Raw genomic sequence first — 23048 nt, 5'->3', positions numbered from 1 at the left:
ATGACACACAAGTTAGACAATGAGTTGGACAAGGTTATATATATATATATATATTACCCTAATCACAAACATTTAACTTGATAAAACTACACAACATTGCAAAAATGAGGCACATCCCCTCTCAAAAACATGCAGAAGAACTAGTCCACACATTTGTTAACACCAGCCTGGAATATTGCAATTCCTTATTATGGAGGGTATATGCGCATATTTAAAGTGAATGGCACATCGAGTGGCAAATCGAGTGGCAAAGCAACAGGCAAAGTGAGTTTAACATTGTTTAACGTTGTTTAATGCAATCAGATAGGTCTTTCCTGTTTGGATGTCTGGGGCTGTCAAGGCCAGAAAGTAGTTTTTTGCCACTCAGTAGGCGTTCCTGCATAACTTCTGGGTTTGATGATGATGTCACGCACATACCCTCTATTAACAATAAGTTACTAAAGACTCTCCAGTTGGTCCAGAATGCTGCTGTGAATGTATCGACAAGAACTACAGCAGGGAATATTGATCCAATATTAGCCTCTCTGCACTGGATAAGAAAACAAAAAGAGAAAAAATAATAATTTCAAATATTTCTCCTCACAGCGCCCTTAATGGTCAATCAACATCACAGCTTCAAGGGCTCATTTCACCCCAATTACCCCCACTAGAACAGTGTGCTCCCAGTCTTCAAATATCAGGCTCTTTTCCTGTGGATCCATTTTCCAGTTTTGCTCCAGGAGGTGTACACCTTCTCTACAGTATGCTGAAGAGTAGGCTTATGCTTGCCTGGCACTAGCCCTTTGTTTTGAATGCTGAGGGACTTCCCATAACTCATAACTGAGCTCCTCTTTCCCTCACTCTCTCTCTCTCCACATGCACTCATGACCCATCAACGCTTTGTTCTCCTCTAACGGGCTTCCATGGATTGTGATTACGGACCCGGAGCTTCAGATGGACAATCTTCTTGGACCGTGGCTCCAGACCGTTACTATACATGTTGCTGTGTATCTCTGTGTATTTCTCTCTCCCCCTCTCTCTCTCTCAAACGAACCACGCAAGGCAGATGGCCGCCCACCTAGAGTCTGGTTCTAAACGAGATCTCTTCACATTAAAGTGGAGGTTTTCCTTGGCACCTGCATCGCCAAGCGCTAGCTCATGGGGGAATTGTTGGGTGTGTGTGTGTAAATTAATATAGTATAGGTCCCCACTGGTACATGACAAAGTGTTTGTTCTAATTTGGCGCTATACGGTATACACACAATTGACATGACTTTAATTGACTTGGAAAGGCAAGTATGTTTGTAAGTACTGCATAACAGGAGTTGTGTACGTGGTTTTCACACTGAACAGGGAGTAGACGGTGTCGGCAGACAAGCAGTTTGGTCAGGTAGTAGTAGGCAGTTTCTGGTCGGCATACAGTACAGGCCTACTGTACATTCCCATAGCAACACTGTGATAGCATGCATTACTACATAATATAATAGGGCTTGTATTGTCCATAGAATCCTATTTGTGGCTTATTGTCACAAAATCCTCTACTGCATATTAATGGCATAAATCCAATGGGACATGGGTCCAGTAGTGTCCACAATGTTCCAGCCAACGTTCTCTACGGATAACTCCTCAAAGTCTTGGATACAACAGGCCCGGAGCGTGAAAGTAAAGCACCGGTATAAGTCACGCTATATGCGAAGATGTTGGCATTACAGACGCAGGTGTGTGTACTTTACGTATATAGGTGTTTCGCCGCTGACATTTCTGGGGCGGTCGGGTGGGTGCGACATTATGGGGTCCAGGTGTAAGCGGGGCATACGGTAACTACTAACTGGGATGGAGATTCATGGCTACTAGTATGAAAACAGGTGTAACAGCAGGAGTGGGAGGAGCAGCAGACCGTAGCCGAGTCGCGGCAGCGCGGAGGCGTGGCTCACGTTGCAGTTGTCGCTGTAGCAGCAGTGGACTCGGACGCCCGGCGACCTGTAGCCCTGGCTGTTGGCCTGGCTGCAGAACGACTTGTAGGAACACGACTTCATCACACCGCCTGAGGGGGGGGAGGGGGAGGAGGTTTAAAACACATTTAGGCCTGCCGCATTTTTACGATTTTTCAAAAATAGCAGACCTACAAGCTCGTAGTGCGCGCTATGAGCTTGTAGATCTGCTATTTTTCAATAGCTAAAGTATGACATAATGCTTAGTTAAAGCACCAAAAGGGGTTCCCGCCCAGAATGGGTTAACTCTAAGCAAGTGTACACATACGTTACAAATGGACAAATTGACACGTTCAAATTAAATTCTGTTCAATTCAATGTGCGCCGTGTGTGACTTAAGGATCTCTGCATTTTGGAGTGACTTTGTGAAGATAGATTTTTCCTGTCTGGCACAAACACACAGATATGAATGAAGGACATACAGTATACACTAATCTGTTACACACACACAGCTACATTGTGAGAACTATTTAAATCTATTTTTGGACCAGACCTTTTATATTCTGTACAGCGGTGGTACTCGGCACAGCTAGGACCCAGGAAACAGTTTCAGTTAGTTGCAAGGTAGGTTGTTCATTGCATGGTGTCCCAGAGCTACAGTATAAGTAAAGGCCAGTCCACACCAAACAAACGGTTTTAGAGACAGTTGCAGCGGTGCGGAATGACTGGTGCCATTTGGGCAGAATGGTTGCATTGGTGTGGACTGGCCTTTAGTCCCCAATGAACATGGAAAATCACACACGTGTGAACCGAGTGGTTCCCCCCCCCACCCCCCCCCCTCCTCTCTCTCTCATTAGCAGGCAACAGTGCAGCACTGTCTCTCTCTCTCTGTTTCTGGCAAACAGCGCCCCTACTGGTACTCATTATGGTGCTCATTAACACATACATAGGTGAACACATAGGCGGACACGGACATTGCTGTTCCTTGGAGTGGTTGCACCACTCAAAAACACCAATACTGGCTTTCATGTTTCCATGAGGATCGTTCTAAGGCACACTCGCTCTCAAAGCATTTCAGACCGTGAAACCCCCCCAAAATAATCATATTTGAACTGGGGGACCCCCCACTGCACCACCACCCTTATAAGCACATGAAACGTAGGAGTTTACAGGCCTATGGCATTCAGTTTTGTCTGACTCCGTTCTGCAGATACATATTGGGAACATTATAGCAGACGTACTAGTACTACACAGTGTGACTGTTGGACTCACTGTCATGGCCCACCACCACAGCACAGGCATCAGAGAAGCTGGGACAGTTCCTGGAACCCTGGCGGTTGCAGTCGTCGTTGTTGGAGGCCATGCAGGTGTAGCACTGCAGTGCCTGACCTGAAGGAGAAGAAACAACACCTTTAGTCACTAAAAAGCACTAAGTAGTGAATTTCATGTTGTAGGACCACTAAAGTTTAGTGGTCCTACAACATGAAATTCACTCTCATGTACAGTGGTCTCAGAACAGGCCGACTGATTTGGTGCTACTCGTTCACGGAAGTATTTTGTCTATGGAGAATAACATTGGTTCATCTCATTGGATCATCAGCGTAGCTGTCCTGGCATTACAGTAGTTGAAACACAGGACCCATTTAACTTTGACCTGTGTATTCACACAACGTAGGTTTCTTTGCATCTACAGGTATACGGTAGTACTGTACATTCACACCTGTTGACATACAGTAGGTTGGGGAAGTGGACTTTTCAAAGGTACATCGGCATCAATCACGAATTAGAGGAGACTACTGTTACTGTTACCGTTACCTCACCATCCCTGGCCATCAGCCAATCGGAGAGTCAAACTAGCTGTAGCAACATCCCACCCGCCGTCACAAGCTCTGTTCTAGTCTACAGCAGCCTTGGCCGCCATCCCAGTTTCCAATATCTTTCGAAGCCTCTCTGGGGTGGAGAAACGCTATTTGAGAATTACTGTTGACCTATGAAATATCCTTTTAAAAAGGTCCTTTTGAAAATCTCCACGCAGCTAAAGAAAAAGAAGGGGGAAAAAATCTCATTGACGAGCAGCCTTTCAGTATAGCCTACTCTTTAACGGAGAGGATCAAGCAGAGAATGACCCGCAGAAGAACCTTTGACAGCTACAACAAACATCCCCCTGCCAGAGCTCATCTCCCGTTCTGACCGGCAAAACTAACCCCTTTTACCACCGGGGAGCCTTCTCTTTCATCAGCCTGTCAGGGATGGCAGCAGAGCGAACGGCGCTGTTCTGTTCAGAGGGAGAGAGACGGACCGCTGTGTACTCTTTACAGTGTCTGACAGCGTCCACTGAACCTTTCAAATCAAAGTCAGCCAAGTGAAGTCAAATCATGAAGGAAAGGCCACCGACATGACAGCTGCTAACAACTGGACTCCGCAAAGCCCCGATTGTCTCTCCGGCAGGCAGGAGAGACTGTGTTTTTGAATCACGAACGATTGTCGTGAATTCTTTCCAAATCATCCTCATGGTGGCCTGCTCATTTTTGCTAGGGTGGGATGTGGCTCAGGCCAGGTATAGAAGACAGGTGGAGTTCAGCAACTTGCAATGGGCCTGGTCTACAAGATACACTGCACCTCTTTGATACCCATGCACCTGTTCAAAAACGTCAATCAAGTTCACAATCACAACACCAGAGGGAGCTCCACAAATCACGCTCAACCCAGATTTGGCATGAACGAAGGTTTTCTTTTGTATTCGTTCTCCTGCTATGTCATGCTATGGAATGCCCTACCAACAGTCATAAAGAAGTGTGAATCCCTACTCTCTTTCAAAACCGCTCTAAAAGAGCACTTACTGCAATTGGGGAACTGGCCCCTGTAAAATGCTTCAAAATCATGAACCAAAATCATGTCTGCTTGCCGTGAGCTTTCACACATGGCTGTTTTAGCACCACCGGGATGACGACGCATTCCGAACATTTCGTGCTCTGACTGAGGAGCACCTTTTCTAGTTTACGCTTTGTCGTGCTTGCGTGCCGAAAATAGCCCGTCTACAAGTTCTGTTTTCAGTGTGCATCACTGCCGAACGATAGAGCATAAATCAGCCAACTTACTTTTCAGATGAAAAGGCAATGATGATGACTCACTTACAGGCGATTAATCAACATGACACTTAATCTTCTGTCTGTTGTGCTGCCGTTTTTGAAATGAAGCCTATACTTTAGTCAGTGCATCGACTGTGGTGTCCATCCAACAACAATGAACTGCCTTCTTCCTCTCTCTGTTTTCTGTCCCCCGCTGTCTGAAACTCTGGATCTGACCCAAATCCATCCTCCCAGCCACTCTCCACACACGCTAGAAGAATTAGCCTCCAGGCCTATTAGGGGATTAACTGCATGGGGATTGCCTGCTAGTTACAGAAGGAGATGACAGGCGGACGAGGGAAAGAAAAACTATGTTTTTACCCCATAAGTAATCACTCTGCCAGACATGAGAGATCAGGTCTTAAAATCCAAAAAAAGGAGATTCAAGCAAAACAAACAAAACTAAACAAAAAAGCAAAGGGAAAAAAATAAGCTTTAACCACTTTCCAACTCTGTGCATGCCATTTTAGACAAACAATTTCCAAATAATTTTTAACACTTTATCAGCAAATATAGCTGATCTACGTATGTACAAGCGCACAGTTGCTATACATGTGAGCTTATAGACAGCCTTATAGACTGTATTTCCGCTATTCATCATACGGAAAGGCATATAGGGATCAAGGGTCAAGTCCTCAACTGAGTCTGGGTCATCACCTGCATACAGGTTAAATCCACTAGGCTAGGCCAGTGGCAAAGGAGGGACCCACGAGGTCTCTGAGATCAGATAACGGAAGGAGCGAGGATGGATGGATGGATGGAGGGAGCGATGAGGAGAGAAGGGAAGAGAGAGAAGATAAAAGTCCTTACCGTGGGCAGCGAGGAGGACCAGGGAGGACAGGACGAGCGGGCAGAACTGGACAGCTCTCATGTTGGCCGGCCCGGTGGTCCTTCTTGAAGCTTGGCTCTGGAAAAAGCAGGCCGTTTTCCTGCTTAAAGCCCGCTGATCTTAATCTGAGCTATCGGGACAACGGACTTAATGTCCTCGCCTAGCACCGAGAGGGAGATTAGCAGCTACTCCACTGGGCCCTTATACCGCCGCCACCGCGTCTCCACATCCAGGAGGCGTTTTCTCTCGGGGCAGCGAAGAGAGAGAGAGAGAAAGAGAGGTAGTGGGAATCCTCATCTATACCGTGAAGGATTCTTGCTTGGATCACTTGCCCCGACAACCACCCCTGACCCCTCCTCCCCTGCCACGCCCGCTGACCCCTCCCCGACAAATCCCTCCCCTATCCTGGCGTTACCCCGGGCTCTTATGTCATGGCAGGCCGGGGCTCGACTCGCAACTTGGTTTGCATGCGTGTGTCGCATGCTGAAAATAGCCGACGTGCAAGTGCACAACACGCCACGCCGCGCCACCGTGTGAGTTTGTGGATCAGCTATTTTGGGCACACGACACTAGCATGCAGCTAGCTGTATAGGCTTAATTATGTCTTTGTTGACTATACTATTTACAGAACATTTATACAGTAGGGTGTTTTGTTTATGTACCATTTTGCAGTATAGTATTTATAGTATTTTACCATTAGTATTAATCTTGCACAATGCACATACACTTTTAAGACCTCAATGACACATCGTCGAGAAAGAAAACTTGCATACTATTTAATAATTTTGTGATTATTTTTCTTCTTTTCATCTTTTACCCCTTTTTCTGCCAATTGTTCTTACAATTACAAAGTCCACTTTTTGGTTGGTTAGGGAAGTCATTCCATAGGAAACAACGGCTATTGTTGAACAGTTGAGAAAATCTCTCACACACACACACGTTTACATCACCTAACTGATTGAACGTGACACACCAAGGGAAAATCTCCCTCCCATCTGCATATATATCCACTTATAGATCAGCTTTGAAACCCCGTTAAGATGGCCTGAGCCATCTCCACAGCTGATTGCACAGGAACGCCAACACAGAGACACGGTCTCAGGTCCTGTCTTAATGGGAGTGCAACGACTCTAGCTTTCACAGGGTTATACAGTTCGTCTTACATGATTATATCACCGCTTGAAACCCAAAAGGTGCGCAGACTAGTTAATGCGAGCTGTTCACACTGGCCGTGCACAGAAATGAGAATTATTTTTGCTCTGGGCATTCTCATTGAAATGCATCGACCAGACGTCCCGCTGTGGTGCAATTGTGAGCAAAACACCAGTCTTTTTTTGGTTTCCAGCGTGACGATACGGTACGTGGAGTGAAAGTAAACAACCGCCGTGTATTGTATTGCCATCTTTTATTGCACGTTGTAAGCAGATGCTGTACAGTAGCTGTGCCAAAGCGCTATGAGCTGCTCTTCAGTGTGACAAAAAAAAAACGAACATCGCAGGACATAAGGACATAATTTATCCATCCAAAATTAAATTACCCCGGTCACAACTGATTACAGTCACAATAAGTTTTCCTTTATATCAAAAAAATAAAATCCCACAATTTCATCAAGAAAGCTATGACACAAAATACGCACATAGTATCTACAAGGTTACACAGGGGGTAAGCAGGTTTCGACTGTCAGAATATCAAAAATGCAGGTGCAGTTTGGGGATTCTCTATTTACAAACAGAAGTACTATATATCATTCCCCGTTCACATGCAGTAAGCTAGCTGTGTTTTGTGCGCTCCTTGGTGGTGCAAGTCGACAGTTTGTCGATTCATCTAGGTAATATATCTGTTAACTCTTTTCCTTTTTCTCTTGTATTTATAAAAGACTACAACAGGAGTGGGTAAACAGTCTTCTCCATCAGCGGCCGTCATGGCAACATCATCATCAAATCAGATCGTTTAACCCACAAACAATTCTCTCGCCGCTCGTGCGAAAAGAACCGATCTGCAAGCTCACGGCGCAACATGTCGTGAGCCTGCAGATCGGCTATTTGCGCATCTCACTCTTACGATTTCATGCACTCTTTCTCTCACACCCACTCACTCACTCACTCAAAATGATCCCACACTCACCATCACACTCGTCTTCATCCTCTCGCACAGTCACACGCAAACAACAACATGGCGTGCACACATTTTCCACGTGTTTTGTGTTTAGACCATGAACCCTGACGCAGGAAAACATAAACACATCAAAATATACAGGGTGATAAAAATTGGACGCCCCGCTTCCCGTGGAGACTGTGTGTGGGGGCAAAGTCAGCAGAGAAAAGAGAACTGCCAGGGGTCACATTGTCCCCTGGTTGTCCAACAGTCCAGTGAGGAGGGGTACCTCCTCCTCCAGGTTCTTACTGGTTGTCCAACAGTCCAGTGAGGAGGGGTACGTCCTCCTCCAGGTTCCTGCGCCCCACCAGTCGCCACCTCTCTCCGTGAGGTTCTGGCGTGATGGTGGATGGGGCCGCGCTGCTAACTCTTCCCCATCTTGGCGATCAGCTCGTCGCAGATCTTCGTGAGCTCTTCGATCTCTTTGTTCTGCGGGAGAGAACGGTGTCGTGACCTCATTATGTTTCCTTCCTAGTTCTGACTTGTTTGTAATATTTAGTTAGTAAGTATTTGGATGAAATGTTATATTATTTACGTTCCCAATTATCGTGTCAGAGATAGGGATTAAAAGCTACAGCACACACACACACACACACACACACACACACACACACACACACACACACACACACACACACACACACACACACACACACACACACACACACACACACACACACACACACACACACACACACACACACACACACACACACACACACACACACACACACACACACACACACAATCTTACGTTCCAACGAGTGCAGAACTTTCCGGTCCAGCACTTGCATGTCAATAATAACTAGAAGACATTCCACTGACCTTCTGCTCCAGGGTTCGCTCCAAAGAGTCCACCTTCATCTGTTCCTTCCTCAGACTGGCCTGGTGGGCGGCCTGCTCCTGCATGGCCTTGCTCCGCACATGAGCAATGTCTGAGTTGGCCCTGGAAGCATGCAGCCGCAGCGTGTCAGGAGGTCATTTAAAAGAAATATTTCACTGAAAACTAAATAAAAACTGAGCAAAAAAATATGACCAAATGTATCGACACTTCCGTCAACTAAATACAAACTAGACGAATATATTATGGCGGGACTAGTGGAGAAGAGTTCCATTAGAACTTAGACAAGTCATGTTAAGCCGCCACTAAGCTTGTCGATTGGCTATTTTCGGCACAATACTTATATATATATATAGTATTGTATATAAGTAAATAAGTCAGGCTTTACGACACCTAACATATTATTTTTTGTAAAAGCTCACTTGTCTAGCTTCTCCTCGGCGTGGATCTTCAGGGCCTGATAGCGCTGCTCCTCCTTGCGGACCCTGGACAGATACTCCTGAGCACACTTCTTCAGGACCTCTTCGTTCTGGAAAAACAACAGGAAGCCATCAGAAAGGAGAGGTTGACCGAATGGCGTGTTCATGTCGTCGGAGTGGTGTGTGTGTGTGTGTGTGCGCTCAGAGGACTTTATTTGTGAAGTGCTTTTCAAAACAACCAAGTATTTCACACAACAAGGTCAAATAAAGAAACGAAAAGAGCAACACAAAAAAGAAAAGAAAAGATAAAACAGCTAATTAAAATGAGAAGATCAAGTAATGTTAAACAAAACAACTATCAAATTAAGATAGAAACAAGACGGATGTAACAGACATAAGAGGCACAAACTGTAATGTAAAGGAATCAGACGTGATTTTAATGAAGACTAATTTAGCTATAGCCTTAGCTGCTGAGGCAGGGCATTCCAAAGCCCCAACTCCCCAGGTAATGAGGCCAGTTCTAGAAACAAGTAAACAACCAGGAGGGCCCTATATCTAAGGCTGTATACTGTACAGGTATTTATATACTGCATTATTTACCTTCCGGAAGCCCTCCAGAACATCTTTCATCTTCTCGTAGCGGCGGAATAGGTCCGCCAGGGACTTCTCCACTGAGTTGAGGTCGGACAGAGCCTGGTCCTTCTCTATGATGAGCTGTTGGATGGTGTGGTGGGACAGAGACTTCTCTCTCTGCTCGTCGTCTGACGGGAGTCACACACACACACATGCACGTGACATCAAGTGGCTGGACGCCATTAACCCATTTAGGCCTGTCCATCGAAATTTATAAAATGTGACCAGATTTGACTGAGAGACTGCCATCGCGCAAATTACAGCTTGTTAATAGCACAGGCACATACTAGAGCATGTCTGAAATAAGTGTCAGAGCTGAAATCGACATGTAAATATGAAATTAATATCCAAACATGTAGCTAGGTGTAATTTTAGAGACCACAGAAGTGAACCTTTCAAGCCTGTTTTCTGAACTCGCTGTTTTCTGCAAGACATTACTCTATAAGCCATATCTCCAAAACTGGTGGGCCAAACTGAACAACCAATGTCAATTTGAAGCTATGATTCCCTGCTTTCATATGACAAAAAACGAAAATTCAAAAAAATCTAATGGCAGTCCCTCAGTCAAATTGAGTCACAAATGTCTTCTAAATCCTGACAGTTTTCTGTCAGGATTTGCGCCCCATTTTCACGATTTTTCAAAAATAGCAGACCTACAAGCTCGTAGCGCGCCACTCGGTGGCTCGCTATGAGCTTGTAGATCTGCTATTTTTCAATAGCTAAAGTATAACATAATGCTTAGTTAAAACACCAAAACGGGTTCCCATCCAGTGGGCACACGCCGCACACACACCGAAACATTGTGATGACGCGTGATAGAGGGATTAGGGGTGACCATACCGAGATGAGTCTGAACAGGCGTGGACAGTTTAGAAACATCTTTGCAAATAGGTTGACGGATTTAAAAAAAAATACATATATATATATTTTTTTAACTACTGCTGGCTCTCGGTTAGAAAGCATTGTAATGAAAACGGTGAATATTTCAACATTTATGTGAATCTAAAATTGCTAGAAATATGCGCTGCAGCCGGTAACGGACAGAGGCTACTACACAGGCATGGCGTAAAAACAACAGTTTTTCTGGCGATGCTCTAGCAACGTGTCTTGGTGTGATCGCTCCCTTTCTCTCTCTCTCTCGTACACGCGCTCGCGCACACACGTCACACACACACACACACACACACACACACACACACACACACAACATCATTACATTAGAATGGATTAGTGTGTCGTTAGTATACTACTGAACTGAACTACATTGTTTGTTTTATGAGGGTTCATAAACCTACTTTCACACACACACACACACACACACACACTGAATGCCAGTGTGTTTCACATGGAGCATGCAGACGAAACAGATCAAACAATGGTAAAACAATAGAGATAGTGTAGATAAAGAGTTGGCATCGGACAGTCTTCTAGAACCGTAGGAATCGAAAGACAGAAACCCTCTGCCAAGCTCTCCATTTCTCATTGTAGGCTTAGATGACCCGACCTGATTAAGTCACTACTTCTGCCTAAGTGACTTAGGGTTCAGATCCGCAACACTTCATGACAGGAGGTGAACGAGGCCATAAGACACGAAAACAAAAAGTACTGACGTACATAATGGCTTGTTGCAACACAAGGAGCGTCACCCCCCCTGCCCCCACCCGGAGCGCCCGCCCACGCTTTTGACACATTTGACTTGAAGGACAAGGTCTCAACAACATGGAGGTCAAAAATAATGGAGTCACACAGATGTCACTAGACATGATGAAAGGACGTGAGCACATCTGCTCACCCCAACTCTCTAACGGACACATATGGGACAGATGGGAGCTGACACACAACGACTGAAAGAACATTCCCCTTTTACTCACCTGGCATGCCTGTGACAGGGTTATCAAACAGTTAGGGGCAAATATGGGAGCAGAGCAGAAAAGAAGGGACTGTGTTAAGTCAAGCTGTGAGGGCAAGGACAGGTGAGACAGCAGTGTTAAGACAATCGCCCAAAAACCCCAGAGAAACATGGCATGGAATCCGAGAGCAGAGTCAGAAGGAGAACTTCAGAAATGTCCGGAGGTGGTGTGGAGGATGTGAGTGAGAGTTGGATGCAGTGCTGAGGTGGGGTGAGGTGGTTTTGATCAATGAGGCCACAGAGAAAGGACAAGTGTGATGAAAAATGAGGCAGTTCTTCCTCTGTTTAGCATCGTGATTCAGTGCAGATCAACCTGGCATCCCTATTTTATAGGCTAATATTTTCCCAAATAGCGAAAATAGCCAATCTACACGTTCACAGCATGATACATTGCGAGCTTGTAGATAGGCTATTCTCACCAGTGACACATAGGGTTAGGGTTTAACCCATTTTGGGTGGGAACCCCTTTTTTTTAATTTTATATTATGTTATTACGTTATAATTTAGCTATTGAAAAATAGCAGATCTACAAGCTCATAGTGCGCCACTCGGTGGCGCGCTACGAGCTTGTGTGTCGTAGAAAAACGTGATAAATTCAGAAAACTAGAGGATTTAGAAGATTTTATTTTTATTTTGAGGTCAGGCCTAAATAGGTTAAGTGTTAGGGGACTGAATGCCAGTGTGTCAGTGAATCAATACATAGATTAGAATTTTTAAATTAGTAGCATGTTTTAGGGAAAACAAACACTATGCATTGTTGTAATTTGAAAAAAGATTGAACAACATATAAAGCAGTGGGGGGGGGGGGGGGGGGGGGGGGGTGTGGGGGTGGACAAAATCAATTGGTTTTAACTAAATTAAAAGGGCACTGAAGGGCAACACTGGTCAGGTAAGCCGTGACTTGACCTTGACCTTATCTTTGATAATTGTTCTGTAAAGCTGGTTATAATCTTAAACTCACCAATCATCTGTGCTATCGTCTTCTCATACTCTGCGACAATTCTCCTACGGATGAAAAAGGATGTGATAAATAAGATTATGGCATACTGTTAAAACATACGTACACTTTATCTATAGCTGGGGTCACACTTTCGGCTTTTGGTGACTAGTTTTTGAATTTTGGCGTGGTGTTAGGTATGGGTATAATGATTTTAAAAAGCTGTGCAAACGTATTGGGAGCGCGCCCTAGTGGTCTGTTTACACAGACCCAAATATTAGACACTTATAGGTATGGCTGAAAACCAAAATAATTGATAAAAGAGATTTTACAATGGATTCTGTTAATATTGGGTGTGCTAAATAACTAAAATCTTAGGGAAAACGTACAACCAGAAAGGCATCGTTTTCAAGATGGCATCCATGGTGGCTAAAATTAGCTAAAATGTAATGTAAAAAATCATAACAATTACGCACTTTGTAACTGCTTTTTGAATTTTTGCATGGTGTTAGGCATGGTGTTAGCTAATTTGGCTCGCCCCCTAGTGGTCGGTTTGCAATGAAACCACTATTAGATATGTCAGTATATGGTTAAAACCCCAAATAATTGATAGAAGAGATTTTTTAATGGATTATGTTACTAGTGGGTGTGCTAAATAACATACAAAATTCTTACGAAAAACAAACATCTAGAAATAAATCGTTTTCAAGATGGCGGCCGTCCACGATGGAGCTGCCGGGAGCTTAAAATGCCTATGGTTTCATTGCAAACCGACCACTAGGGGGCGAGCTAAATTAATTTGCAATGGTTTTTGAAAACCTTATGACAATACCTAACAGCATGCCAAAATTCAAAAAGCAGTTACCAAGTGCATAATTGTTATGATTTTTTACATATTAAATCCCAGTTTATAGGCATTTTAGCCACCATGGACGCCATCTTGAAAACGATGCCTTTCTGGTTGTTAATTTTTCCCCAAAAATGTGTATGTTATTTAGCACACCCAATAGTAACAAAATCTCTTTTTATCAATTATTTGGGTTTTCAACCATACCTATAAGTGTACCTAGTGGTCTGTGTAAACAGACCACTAGGGGGCGCTCCCAATACGTTTGCACAGCTTTTTTAAATCATTATACCCATACCTAACACCACGCCAAAATTCAAAGTCCAACCCCAGCTACTAATACAATTTATAATGTCTCTATACCAATTAATATAAATGTATATTTATGTATAACACTGTATTCATATTATCAATTTACAATTACAATTTAGGCATTTAGCAGACGCTCTTAATCCAGAGCGACTTACATTTAAGCAAGAACAAAAGCATGGGAATACATCACATAAAAGCATTTATCAATATCATGAAACATGCGTAAGCTAAGAAAGTAACAGTGGAATATCTATATAATGAAACTATACATACACTATACATATAAATATATATATACATATAAATATCACATTTCTGTATGCCATATTTAGTATATTATCACAAACATCTGCAGACACCACACTACGTCCTGAAGGGAGCAACAGGAGATGTTGTTTTGGGAAAAGCTAGGTTGCTGAAGGGAGCTAAGCGGATTGATTAGCCACGTCTCCCGATTAGCTTATTAACCCCTACTTATCCTGTGTCCAATCAGTCCAGTGAAGTAATCTGTGTCTTATTTACACCAGCTGGACCCTCACCCACCCCCCACTCGTTGACACAGAAAATATGGAGGCAGCTTCCGATTTAATGAATGCCAGATGACCACAATTTCAACATTCTAACATAGGCTTCAAGTCCTTCTTAGTGGTTTTTCCAAGAAGGATTGCAAACAACAACAACCTGTCAATTCCATTTATAGTTCCATGGTCTACACAGCTACCACACATGTTTAAAGGCGCAGTGAAATCACACTTTTAGACCATATCCGTGGTCATCATATGGGCATACCTAACAGTGGATGCCAAAAAAATGGGCAAATTCACATTTTTGTGTATTTTTATATCAAAAGTACTTCCTGAAAACATACTGCGTGATGACGTGTCGAGGCCCACATCGATAAAAGCCAATAAAATATTTGCGCATCCGTCCAATACAGCTGCTACTGATTACAGAAATCCTCCGTTTTTATTCCCATTCAAGATAACATCCAGACAGTGTATCACTCGGTTTCAACTTAATCATCACGCTAAAATATGTATCTGAAAACGTTATAGGGTAGAAATAAGCCACATATCAGTAAACTGGTACAGCAGGCCGACCATCTGACTTGTAAACAAACACACTCCATGCGTACTGCGTGTAGCATAGCAACCGTCCCTAGCTACCGTCCCATCGCCTGAAGGGATGCGACGCTCTGATTGGTTCAGAAACTTCAGAGCGGTGTTTCAACTTGAAACAGTCTGAAACTTCAAAATAAAATGTCCACCATTTCCGTTTCACTACTGCCTTTAAAGGTATATTCAGTGATTTCACTCAAAAAACCTTAGGTTTCGTTTTTGGCCTGGGACCCAGCCTTTCGTCCAATCAGGATAGAGAGTCAAAAACTAAACCCAAGGTTTTTTGACCCCCAGGGGTTAACTGGGGACAGGGAGGAACTCCTTATATGGTCAGCACACTCTATAGTAGAGAGGATTATCACAACAAAACAAAAAAGAAGTGATATTTGAATTAAGTGAAATCACTGAATATACCTTTAAAGGCCGTTTCAGACGGGGAGCGAATGACACAGGTGCTCTCACTTGGATGAGCTACGCGGCTTGTACATGAGGGAGGGTGAGTGTAACGAAAACAAGCACGCACGCACGCAACATTGTACCGGCAAGCGGTCGTGGTCGGCGGGCTTTAACTGGAACCGGTACAAAATAGTGGTACAGCGCTCACTTACCTCATCTCTACAACCTCCTGTCGACTATCTTCGTACTTCCTCTGCCATTCCAGGACCTCTTTCTCTTTGCTCACAATCTGACGAGAATGGAAAACAAATGATTAATAGTCTTAAATAAAAGTCCTTAAGACACCAGAAATGTTATTTCCGTGTGATTAATTCACCTGGAAATATTATATGGTACATTTCTCATCTTAAAAGTTGTGTCATAAGCACACAGAACACAGTGGTTGTAGTATTTAACCCATTGTATACTTCCAAATAGTAGCCTGGGCATTTAATACGCAAAATCGATTTGTACCCCAGGCATTTAAAAGGAACCGGACGGCTATTTGCGGTTATTTATTTTTGCACTGGCCTGCACCGGGCCATTATTTGGAAGACCTGAGGTCAATTCTAGTCTTTGGAAGACTCTTCCAAATCTTGTTTTTTTGAAAATCGTGCTATAGTGCTGCTCACAACATTTTCATGTAAAGGACCCCCAAAATGATGATAGAAATTATTGAAATTATTGAGCATAAATGCATAAATGTCCACGACTTTAAAATAATATCAGATCTACAAGCTATTTTGAATAGCCAACCAATGTGCTAAATATATATAATACTGTATACTTGCTAAAATAAAATAAAAAATACACAGATGCTTTCCCGGTTCCATTTCATCCCTGCTGACCGCTTCCAGCACTGAACGCATGCGCACGCATGCGCAGTCGAGTATTTTATACCAACAACGTCGACTTTGACCCCGTGATGACCCAGAAGAGCCTATGTCCTCCGGAGGTCACCAGGGGCTCAGTCTCTACAGAATCCTCTTGCGAGACCACGGGGGTTCTGAGTGACAAGAGTGCTCTGGTCGGTCATTTGTGATTCATAGAACCGTAGTTACATACCGGCACCTAACTTTGGTTTTAACCCATTTTAGGCAGGAACCCATTTTGGTGTTAACATTAAGTTTAAAAATATCAGATCTACAAGCTCATAGCGCGCCACCGAGTGGCGCGCTACGAGCTTGTAGGTCTGCTATTTTTGAAAAATCGAAGAACAACTGACATAGAAACATAGCTTTTTCAGAAAACTGTCAGTATGTAGAAGACATTTATAGAATCTGATCTCAGGTCAGAATGGGTTTAAGTGGTAGTGGACGGGGTCACCTCTTCTCGTGCGATGCCCAGGGAGCCCTCCATGTCTCGGGGCAGATAAGGGCTCTCCCCCTCGCTGTAGCAGGTGGAGGTCCTGGACGTGTGGACGGAGCTCTTGGACACAGCGCTCTCTACTGGCGACGGCACGTCTCTCTGCTGCGTAGTGGAGTGGAGGAAAAAGGAAACATAGCCTGCCAGTTAGGTATCCAGGCTCGGTAAAACATGAGACGTGTTGTAAAACGCCCACAGGGGCCACACACAAGACTCCGGAAACCAAACCACAAGAAGGCAGCATCAAGCTATATATAAAAATAAATGCCACACAGCAAAAAAAGAAAAAAAAAAAAAGTATGCAAAATGGCGGGCTGTGCGATGTTCCTGAAGACTTTGAACAGCTGGAACATGATTGGATGAAACAGTCTTCAAACGCCACAATAGTGACACAAGTGCGTTGGCTGATGCTGCCCACGGCTTGATTGATTATGATCACCTGCTCATCTCAGTAGCTTGAATGTGATTGAGTCCAGGCAAGGAAAGGGGAGTGGAGGGAAGGGCAGTGGAATTATAATATAGCAACAACTGCATCAAATGGGTGCAGTACTTAGTTTCAAATGCACAATACAGTAGTAGGGGGGGCTAGGGTGGGTGGGCTCTGAGTAGGTAGTATATGGAAAACTGGTGTTAGTTAAATATTAAGGAGTACATCACAATAGAGCATCGAAGTCTGATACGCATCCTATAGGGTTTTTTGACTCGTTTAATATTGCGCCGTCAACTAAGAACTGTGTTCCAAAAATGATCAAAATGATCCCGGGGGTTTGACTCATTATGGATATGAAGCAACAACTGGTGGTGAGAACACGCTAATGTTAGTTAACGCCAAATTAGTAAAAAAATCCACCAGAAACAGACCGTATCAAATGCGAGTTGACTGACTATCGCAAACGATACACAGCCACCTCCCTGACAATATCCCTCGGACAGTTTGCTTGTTGGACCACGATTCTTATGAGACGATTCTAGGACGACCCGATGTTATTCTCCATAGAAAGATGACTTCCGTGAACCAGGGAATGAACGAGGACGTCAGGACATCTGTACTCTATATAGAAAAGATAACCGGTGTATATAGTATTATGTTCCATTGGTTCCAGATTGTTTGCAATTTGCACAATGGAGAGATGACATCTTGTGCGAATCATCTGGCAAAAAATGGCAGATCTTGCAACGCCTTGTTGTGAGCTTGTAGATCTGCTATTTTTTGTCGTGGGACAAAGTATGAATCAGAGGCTTCAGTCAGATGGTGCAGGCCTGCAGGGGTATGGCGGCAACAATCACCCAAACATCAGCACAACGGGACTGACTGACTGACGTTCTTAATGCAACACATTTAAACGCCAGTAGTTACATATTGGTTGTATATCATCATTTGGTCTCTTCTGAAACTCCCTCAGATTGGGATGGAGTCTTCCCTGTGGAGGCTGGGGCATGGCAGAAATAGAGGATGATTTGATGGATCGAGTGGAGACACGTAGGGAGAGACGACATACTGAGCTATAGCAGTAACATATTGCAGAGGGTATGCAGTCAGGTGACTGTCGGCGCTTTGCAGAGCTTATGGTCCTTTTAAGGGACTCGACCACTGATTGAGCTTACCCTTCCCAATCCAGTGGGGTTTAAGTGAACCTGTTCTACAACGATCTTACTCATTCATGAAATAACTCCTCTTTCTAGTGTCTGTTGTTTTTAAATGTGACCTGCAGTTGCGGAGAACGTTTTGCACCCCCATGTATGCCCGAGGCTGTGTTATGGAAGTGACAATTAACCCTGTAACACCCAGCGTTGTAATAATACAACATATTAATGAATTAATATATATTTTTTATGTTCTCTTTTCACCTAAACGGCATCATTGGTGTTCATTGCAATTGCAATGCCATTGGTCATGATATTTGCATATAAATACCCCCCACAAAGGCTGAAATTCAGTTAAAGTGATTCTGAACTAATAAATAAATATATATACCGTATATATATATATATATATATATATATACACATACATACACGGTATATATATATATTTATTAGTTCAGAATCACTTTAACTGAATAACTTAATATATATATTTGTATTTTACATTAATCGCACCATCACAATTACACGATCTACAGTATGAATCAATTAAATTTTGCAAGAGAGCTCAAGACTCTTCACCAGCACTACACCATTTACACTGATATCTTCCCTTGGAACTTTGAGTTAAACTAAGAACAATCCAAGCTGTTCCTGCACACCGGCAGTTGCACCCATGGAAGACAAATAACTGAGTCAAAGTAAGACAAAGAACAACTGAAGGCTTGCTCCTGTATAAAGAAAAGTCCACATAACAAACCACACATAAAACAATGCCGGGGTTTCACTTGCTCACGAGGACAACGTGACGGCTACAGATGGGCAGCAAACGAGGGATAGAGGAAAACACATACACCTTGATACCAACAGGTGTATGTGTTTTCCTCTAATCAACACGCATTGATTAGAATAAAACACATACACCTTGATACCAGCTGGATATCACGGTCACACTACTGGGGTCTAGCTTTAGTTGGGATTAGGGTGCGGGACATAGCCAGTGGTGGAAAGTAACTTAGAACTGTACTTGAGTATTTCCAAATTTCCAATACTATTTTACTTCTACTCCACTACATCTCAAGAGGCAAAATATTTTACTTTTAGTCCACTACATTTATTTGAAAACTTTAGTTACTAGTTGCTTTGATTATTATACCATAACGAATTGGACTGCACAGCCACACAAAGCACTGCTCGCTCAGCACCACCTGATCCAGTGGTGTGCTTGTGCCATGGTCTCTCTCTGACGGCCACTACTACTACTACATTATCCACTTCAGCCCAATATACATTTTGGCCATTTGAAAACTTAAAATGCGACATAGTGAGTACTTTCTACTTTTGGTACTTTAAGTACATTTTGATGACAATACTTTTGTACTATGCAGTATTCTGGACTTTTACTTGTAACAGAGTAGTTCTATATTGCTACTGTATTGATACTTTCACTTAACCCATTTTGGGCGGGAACCCCTTTGGGTGTTTTAAGCATTATACGTTATACTTTAGCTATTGAAAAATAGCAGATCCACAAGCTCATAGCGCGCCACTCGGTGGCGCGCTATGAGCTTGTGGATCTGCTATTTTTGAAAAATTGTAAAAATGTGGCGCAAATCTTTTGAATATATATTCTTTCAAAGTGAATGTTTTTAACTCGGGGTCAAAGTGAAAACACGCAAGTACTTTTCCCACCACTGGACACACAGCGACGGGACATTAATATTGCTCTTCTTACTTTGCCTAGGGGCGAACCGTCCACGTTCCACCTTCCAGGACTGGGTTTCTTGAGGCGAGACTGTGGATCGTGCAAGACAAGAGGATGAGATATGGGATAAAGGACTGGGGGGGGGGGGGGGGGGGGGAAGGGCTCGCTTGAAGACGCGGTCGGCAACCAGGTTGGATTTCGTCGGTCCACCCGCGATCACATTCCGCGATCACATTCCGATCACATACCGTAAAGCAGGCTAACCCATTCCCGTGCCCAGTGACAGTGAGGTATCCCCACGATGCGGGTGCTTGTTGTTTGGGCTAGACATAAACTAACCTTAACCGCACGCGCAAGCCACGGGGCGATTTGTGACCGGCAACGGGTGACTAGCGGGCGGCGCGTGTCGGGAGTGACGGTGTTGTTGGACTCATGCCTGCCCTGTAGGACTGTAAAGAAAATATGGGCAAAGCGTTCTCCGGGGTCTGATATGGACGTAAGATGAAGCCTGTCAGTCCTCGAATTGTAAATAGCCATCTTTCTAAATCCGTTTGGGCCCAGCTGGCCATTGGCTGGCCCAGACAACGAGGCGGGACTTCCCCCCTTCTTCTTAGTTGGTTTTTATTTTGACTTGAGCGGGGGGTGGTAGCCACGCCCCTCAGAACATACTTGGTCCCATTTTTAAATAAATGGGACCATAATTTTCCAAAAAAAATATTATGACATGAGAAATGAGACTTTAAACTAGTGACTGGAAGCAGAAAGTATTCATGACCATGTTTATTAAGGTAATACAGTCTAGGTGAAGTTTGGCCCAAATGCATGGACCTCTATGGAGCTATGGGGTTTTTTGGGCCCAATGACAGCGCCACAACAAGCCAATATATGAACTTTCATGAAGTCCGGATTTCCTACTGGCTTCAGACACTATTGGCTTCACTGCCCCCCTGCTGTAGGACTGTTGGTACTGTACTGTACTGTACTGTACTGTACTGTATGTCTAACAAACGTATGCACCCCCCAGACGGCTCACCACCCTGCTGGTACCCCACACACACACACACAACCACGTGACTCATCAACCACCAGTCCTGATGGATGTCGGTGTGTATTAGTGCTGTTAGTTTAGTTAGTTAGATAGGGTTTAGGGAAGATTTCACAAAACAACAACCACGTGACTGGGATGTGGGTATATGCCATAATAGACTTGCGTGAAGAACTGCAGCTTTCACGGTGATTAGCGCGTTACTTATTATAGCACACCTCCTGATCACAGCCATTGTTTTTAATGGGGGGAACCATTAAGCCTCTCTGGTAACACACACGCAACATGCATGTTGTTGCCCGGCATGCATAGCTTATGGCAGAATGGGATCAAAGATGGCACAGCACTCCGTCGTTCCTGAGGGGGTGGGGGGGAGTTGATCCAACAGAGCTATGGGCTGGTTAGGAGAGGGAGGGGGGGGGGGGGGGGGGGGGGGGGGTCAGTAAGCCATGTAGGCAAGACCACAGGTTCACACTCACTCACACACAGTATGGTGTGATTAGAGGGAGGAGGAGGGGACAGGCAGGCTGAGACACGCTCATGCTCCTACGCCACGCACGCACGCACACACGCGCACACACACACACACACACACACACACACACACACGCACACACACAGCAGGTGCAGGCTGACTCAGCGCAGTACCTGCGGGGTTACAGTGGAGAGGGAGGGGCACTGAGAGATGTTTTTGGCTACCTGCAGAGCCTCTATCCTCAGGGCAGCGAGGACCAGCTCCTCCTGGGCCGCGCACACACAGGGGGGGGGGGGGGGGGGAGGGGCAGTGGGGGGTTGGGGGGGGGAAGCGCGGCGGCGGCCCACGGATGAGAGAGCAAAGAGGGGGGAGGAGACATACAGAAACCAAAGTTGAAGACACACACACCGAACGGCTCTACTGTCTGCATGTCACATACTGTACCGACACACACACTGTGAGCACACTAAAAGGAATGAAAGTGAAAGTGCAGAGTCAGACAGACAGACAGACAGACAGACAGACAGACAGACAGAGCAACAAACTGTACGAGATCGAACAAGGTAGAATGAAAACCAAAATAAGACGTCACAACAGGGGGGCTCCGACTCTGCTTGCTTGCAGAGGAAGAAGTGCATTTGTGTGGGTGGGGTGTGGGGGGGTGGGGGGGGCTCAGAGTGGATCTGTCTGTCCGTCAACACACCTGTAGTTTGTGGGCGAAGGCGGTGGGGTTGGTCTCGGCCAGGTCGGGCTCCAGGTACTGCAGGGGGTCCTCGGACTCGGACAGCCCGTCTAACAGGGGCATGTTGGCCAGGGGCGGAACTGGGGCCTCCACGGTGGCGCAGGGGCCCTGTCTGGGGGGCTACAGGGGGGGGGGGAGGGGCACCAGCATGAGGAGGAGGAGGAGAGGTGGGGTGTGGGGGGGGGGGGGGGTTGTCGGGGGCAGGGAGGACGGCAGGGGGGTCAGCAGGGCAAAGCAAGCGCTGGGTGGGTCAGTGAGAGTCCTGGAGGGGAGCTGAGCTGCTGAATTCATTCATTGGTTCAACTTTGTGCGACTGGCTGGCTGTCTAGGTGGTCGTTACTAGTGACAAGCTGGCTTTAATAAGAGACTGATTAAACCAGTTAAATGCTATCGACAGCGTGGGGCTTTGTCTCCCCCTACTGTCGAAACAATGACATGGCATAAGAACTGGGCAAATCAAAGAAATGCACTGTATGTTTGGTAACACTTTCTATGAGGGCTATGTCTATGTATATATATATATATATATATATATATATATATATGCATTACAAACCTTTTTATAATGCAATATAATTTGCTTACAACCATATAATAATTAGTACTCAATGCTTTAGAACAATAACATAAAAGCATTTGCAATGACTTATATTAAGGTCA

At 44.6% G+C, this 23048-nt stretch overlaps 2 protein-coding genes across 11 annotated transcripts in view; both read right to left on the bottom strand.

Moving 5' to 3' along the window:
- Positions 1–1165: 1165 nt before the first annotated feature.
- ly6pge (lymphocyte antigen 6 family member pge) lies at positions 1166–6170 on the bottom strand. The gene is made up of 3 exons (XM_083774551.1): positions 5849–6170; positions 3183–3299; positions 1166–2023 (listed from the first exon to the last, which is right to left on the bottom strand). Exons 1-3 carry the CDS (start codon positions 5907–5909, stop codon positions 1830–1832), a joined length of 372 nt encoding a protein of 123 aa, XP_083630677.1. The 5' UTR covers positions 5910–6170; the 3' UTR covers positions 1166–1829.
- A 1085-nt stretch (positions 6171–7255) lies between these two features.
- The window catches only part of tacc2 (transforming, acidic coiled-coil containing protein 2), an 82793-nt gene continuing 67000 nt past the window's right edge, over positions 7256–23048 (bottom strand). For 4 of the 10 annotated variants that reach the window (XM_083775667.1, XM_083775668.1, XM_083775669.1 and 1 more), the window contains 10 exons: positions 22350–22508; positions 21820–21912; positions 20157–20216; positions 16799–16942; positions 15646–15722; positions 12785–12828; positions 9882–10042; positions 9285–9391; positions 8847–8967; positions 7256–8450 (listed from right to left, as the gene is read on the bottom strand). In XM_083775667.1, coding sequence (XP_083631793.1) covers positions 8385–8450; positions 8847–8967; positions 9285–9391; positions 9882–10042; positions 12785–12828; positions 15646–15722; positions 16799–16942; positions 20157–20216; positions 21820–21912; positions 22350–22508 — 1032 coding nt within the window. In that variant the 3' untranslated portion in view covers positions 7256–8384. Of the gene's footprint in view, positions 8451–8846; positions 8968–9284; positions 9392–9881; positions 10043–12784; positions 12829–15645; positions 15723–16798; positions 16943–17604; positions 17889–20156; positions 20217–21819; positions 21913–22349; positions 22509–23048 lie in introns of those variants that run through there. The other 6 variants (XM_083775670.1, XM_083775671.1, XM_083775672.1 and 3 more) reach the window with 6 other exon arrangements.

The sequence above is a fragment of the Protomyctophum parallelum genome (assembly GCF_964188405.1).
Source record: "Protomyctophum parallelum genome assembly, chromosome: 10".
Lineage (NCBI taxonomy): Eukaryota > Metazoa > Chordata > Actinopteri > Myctophiformes > Myctophidae > Protomyctophum > Protomyctophum parallelum.
The sequence above is the reverse complement of the archived record's forward strand: the minus strand, read 5'-3'. Positions and strand labels throughout refer to the sequence as shown.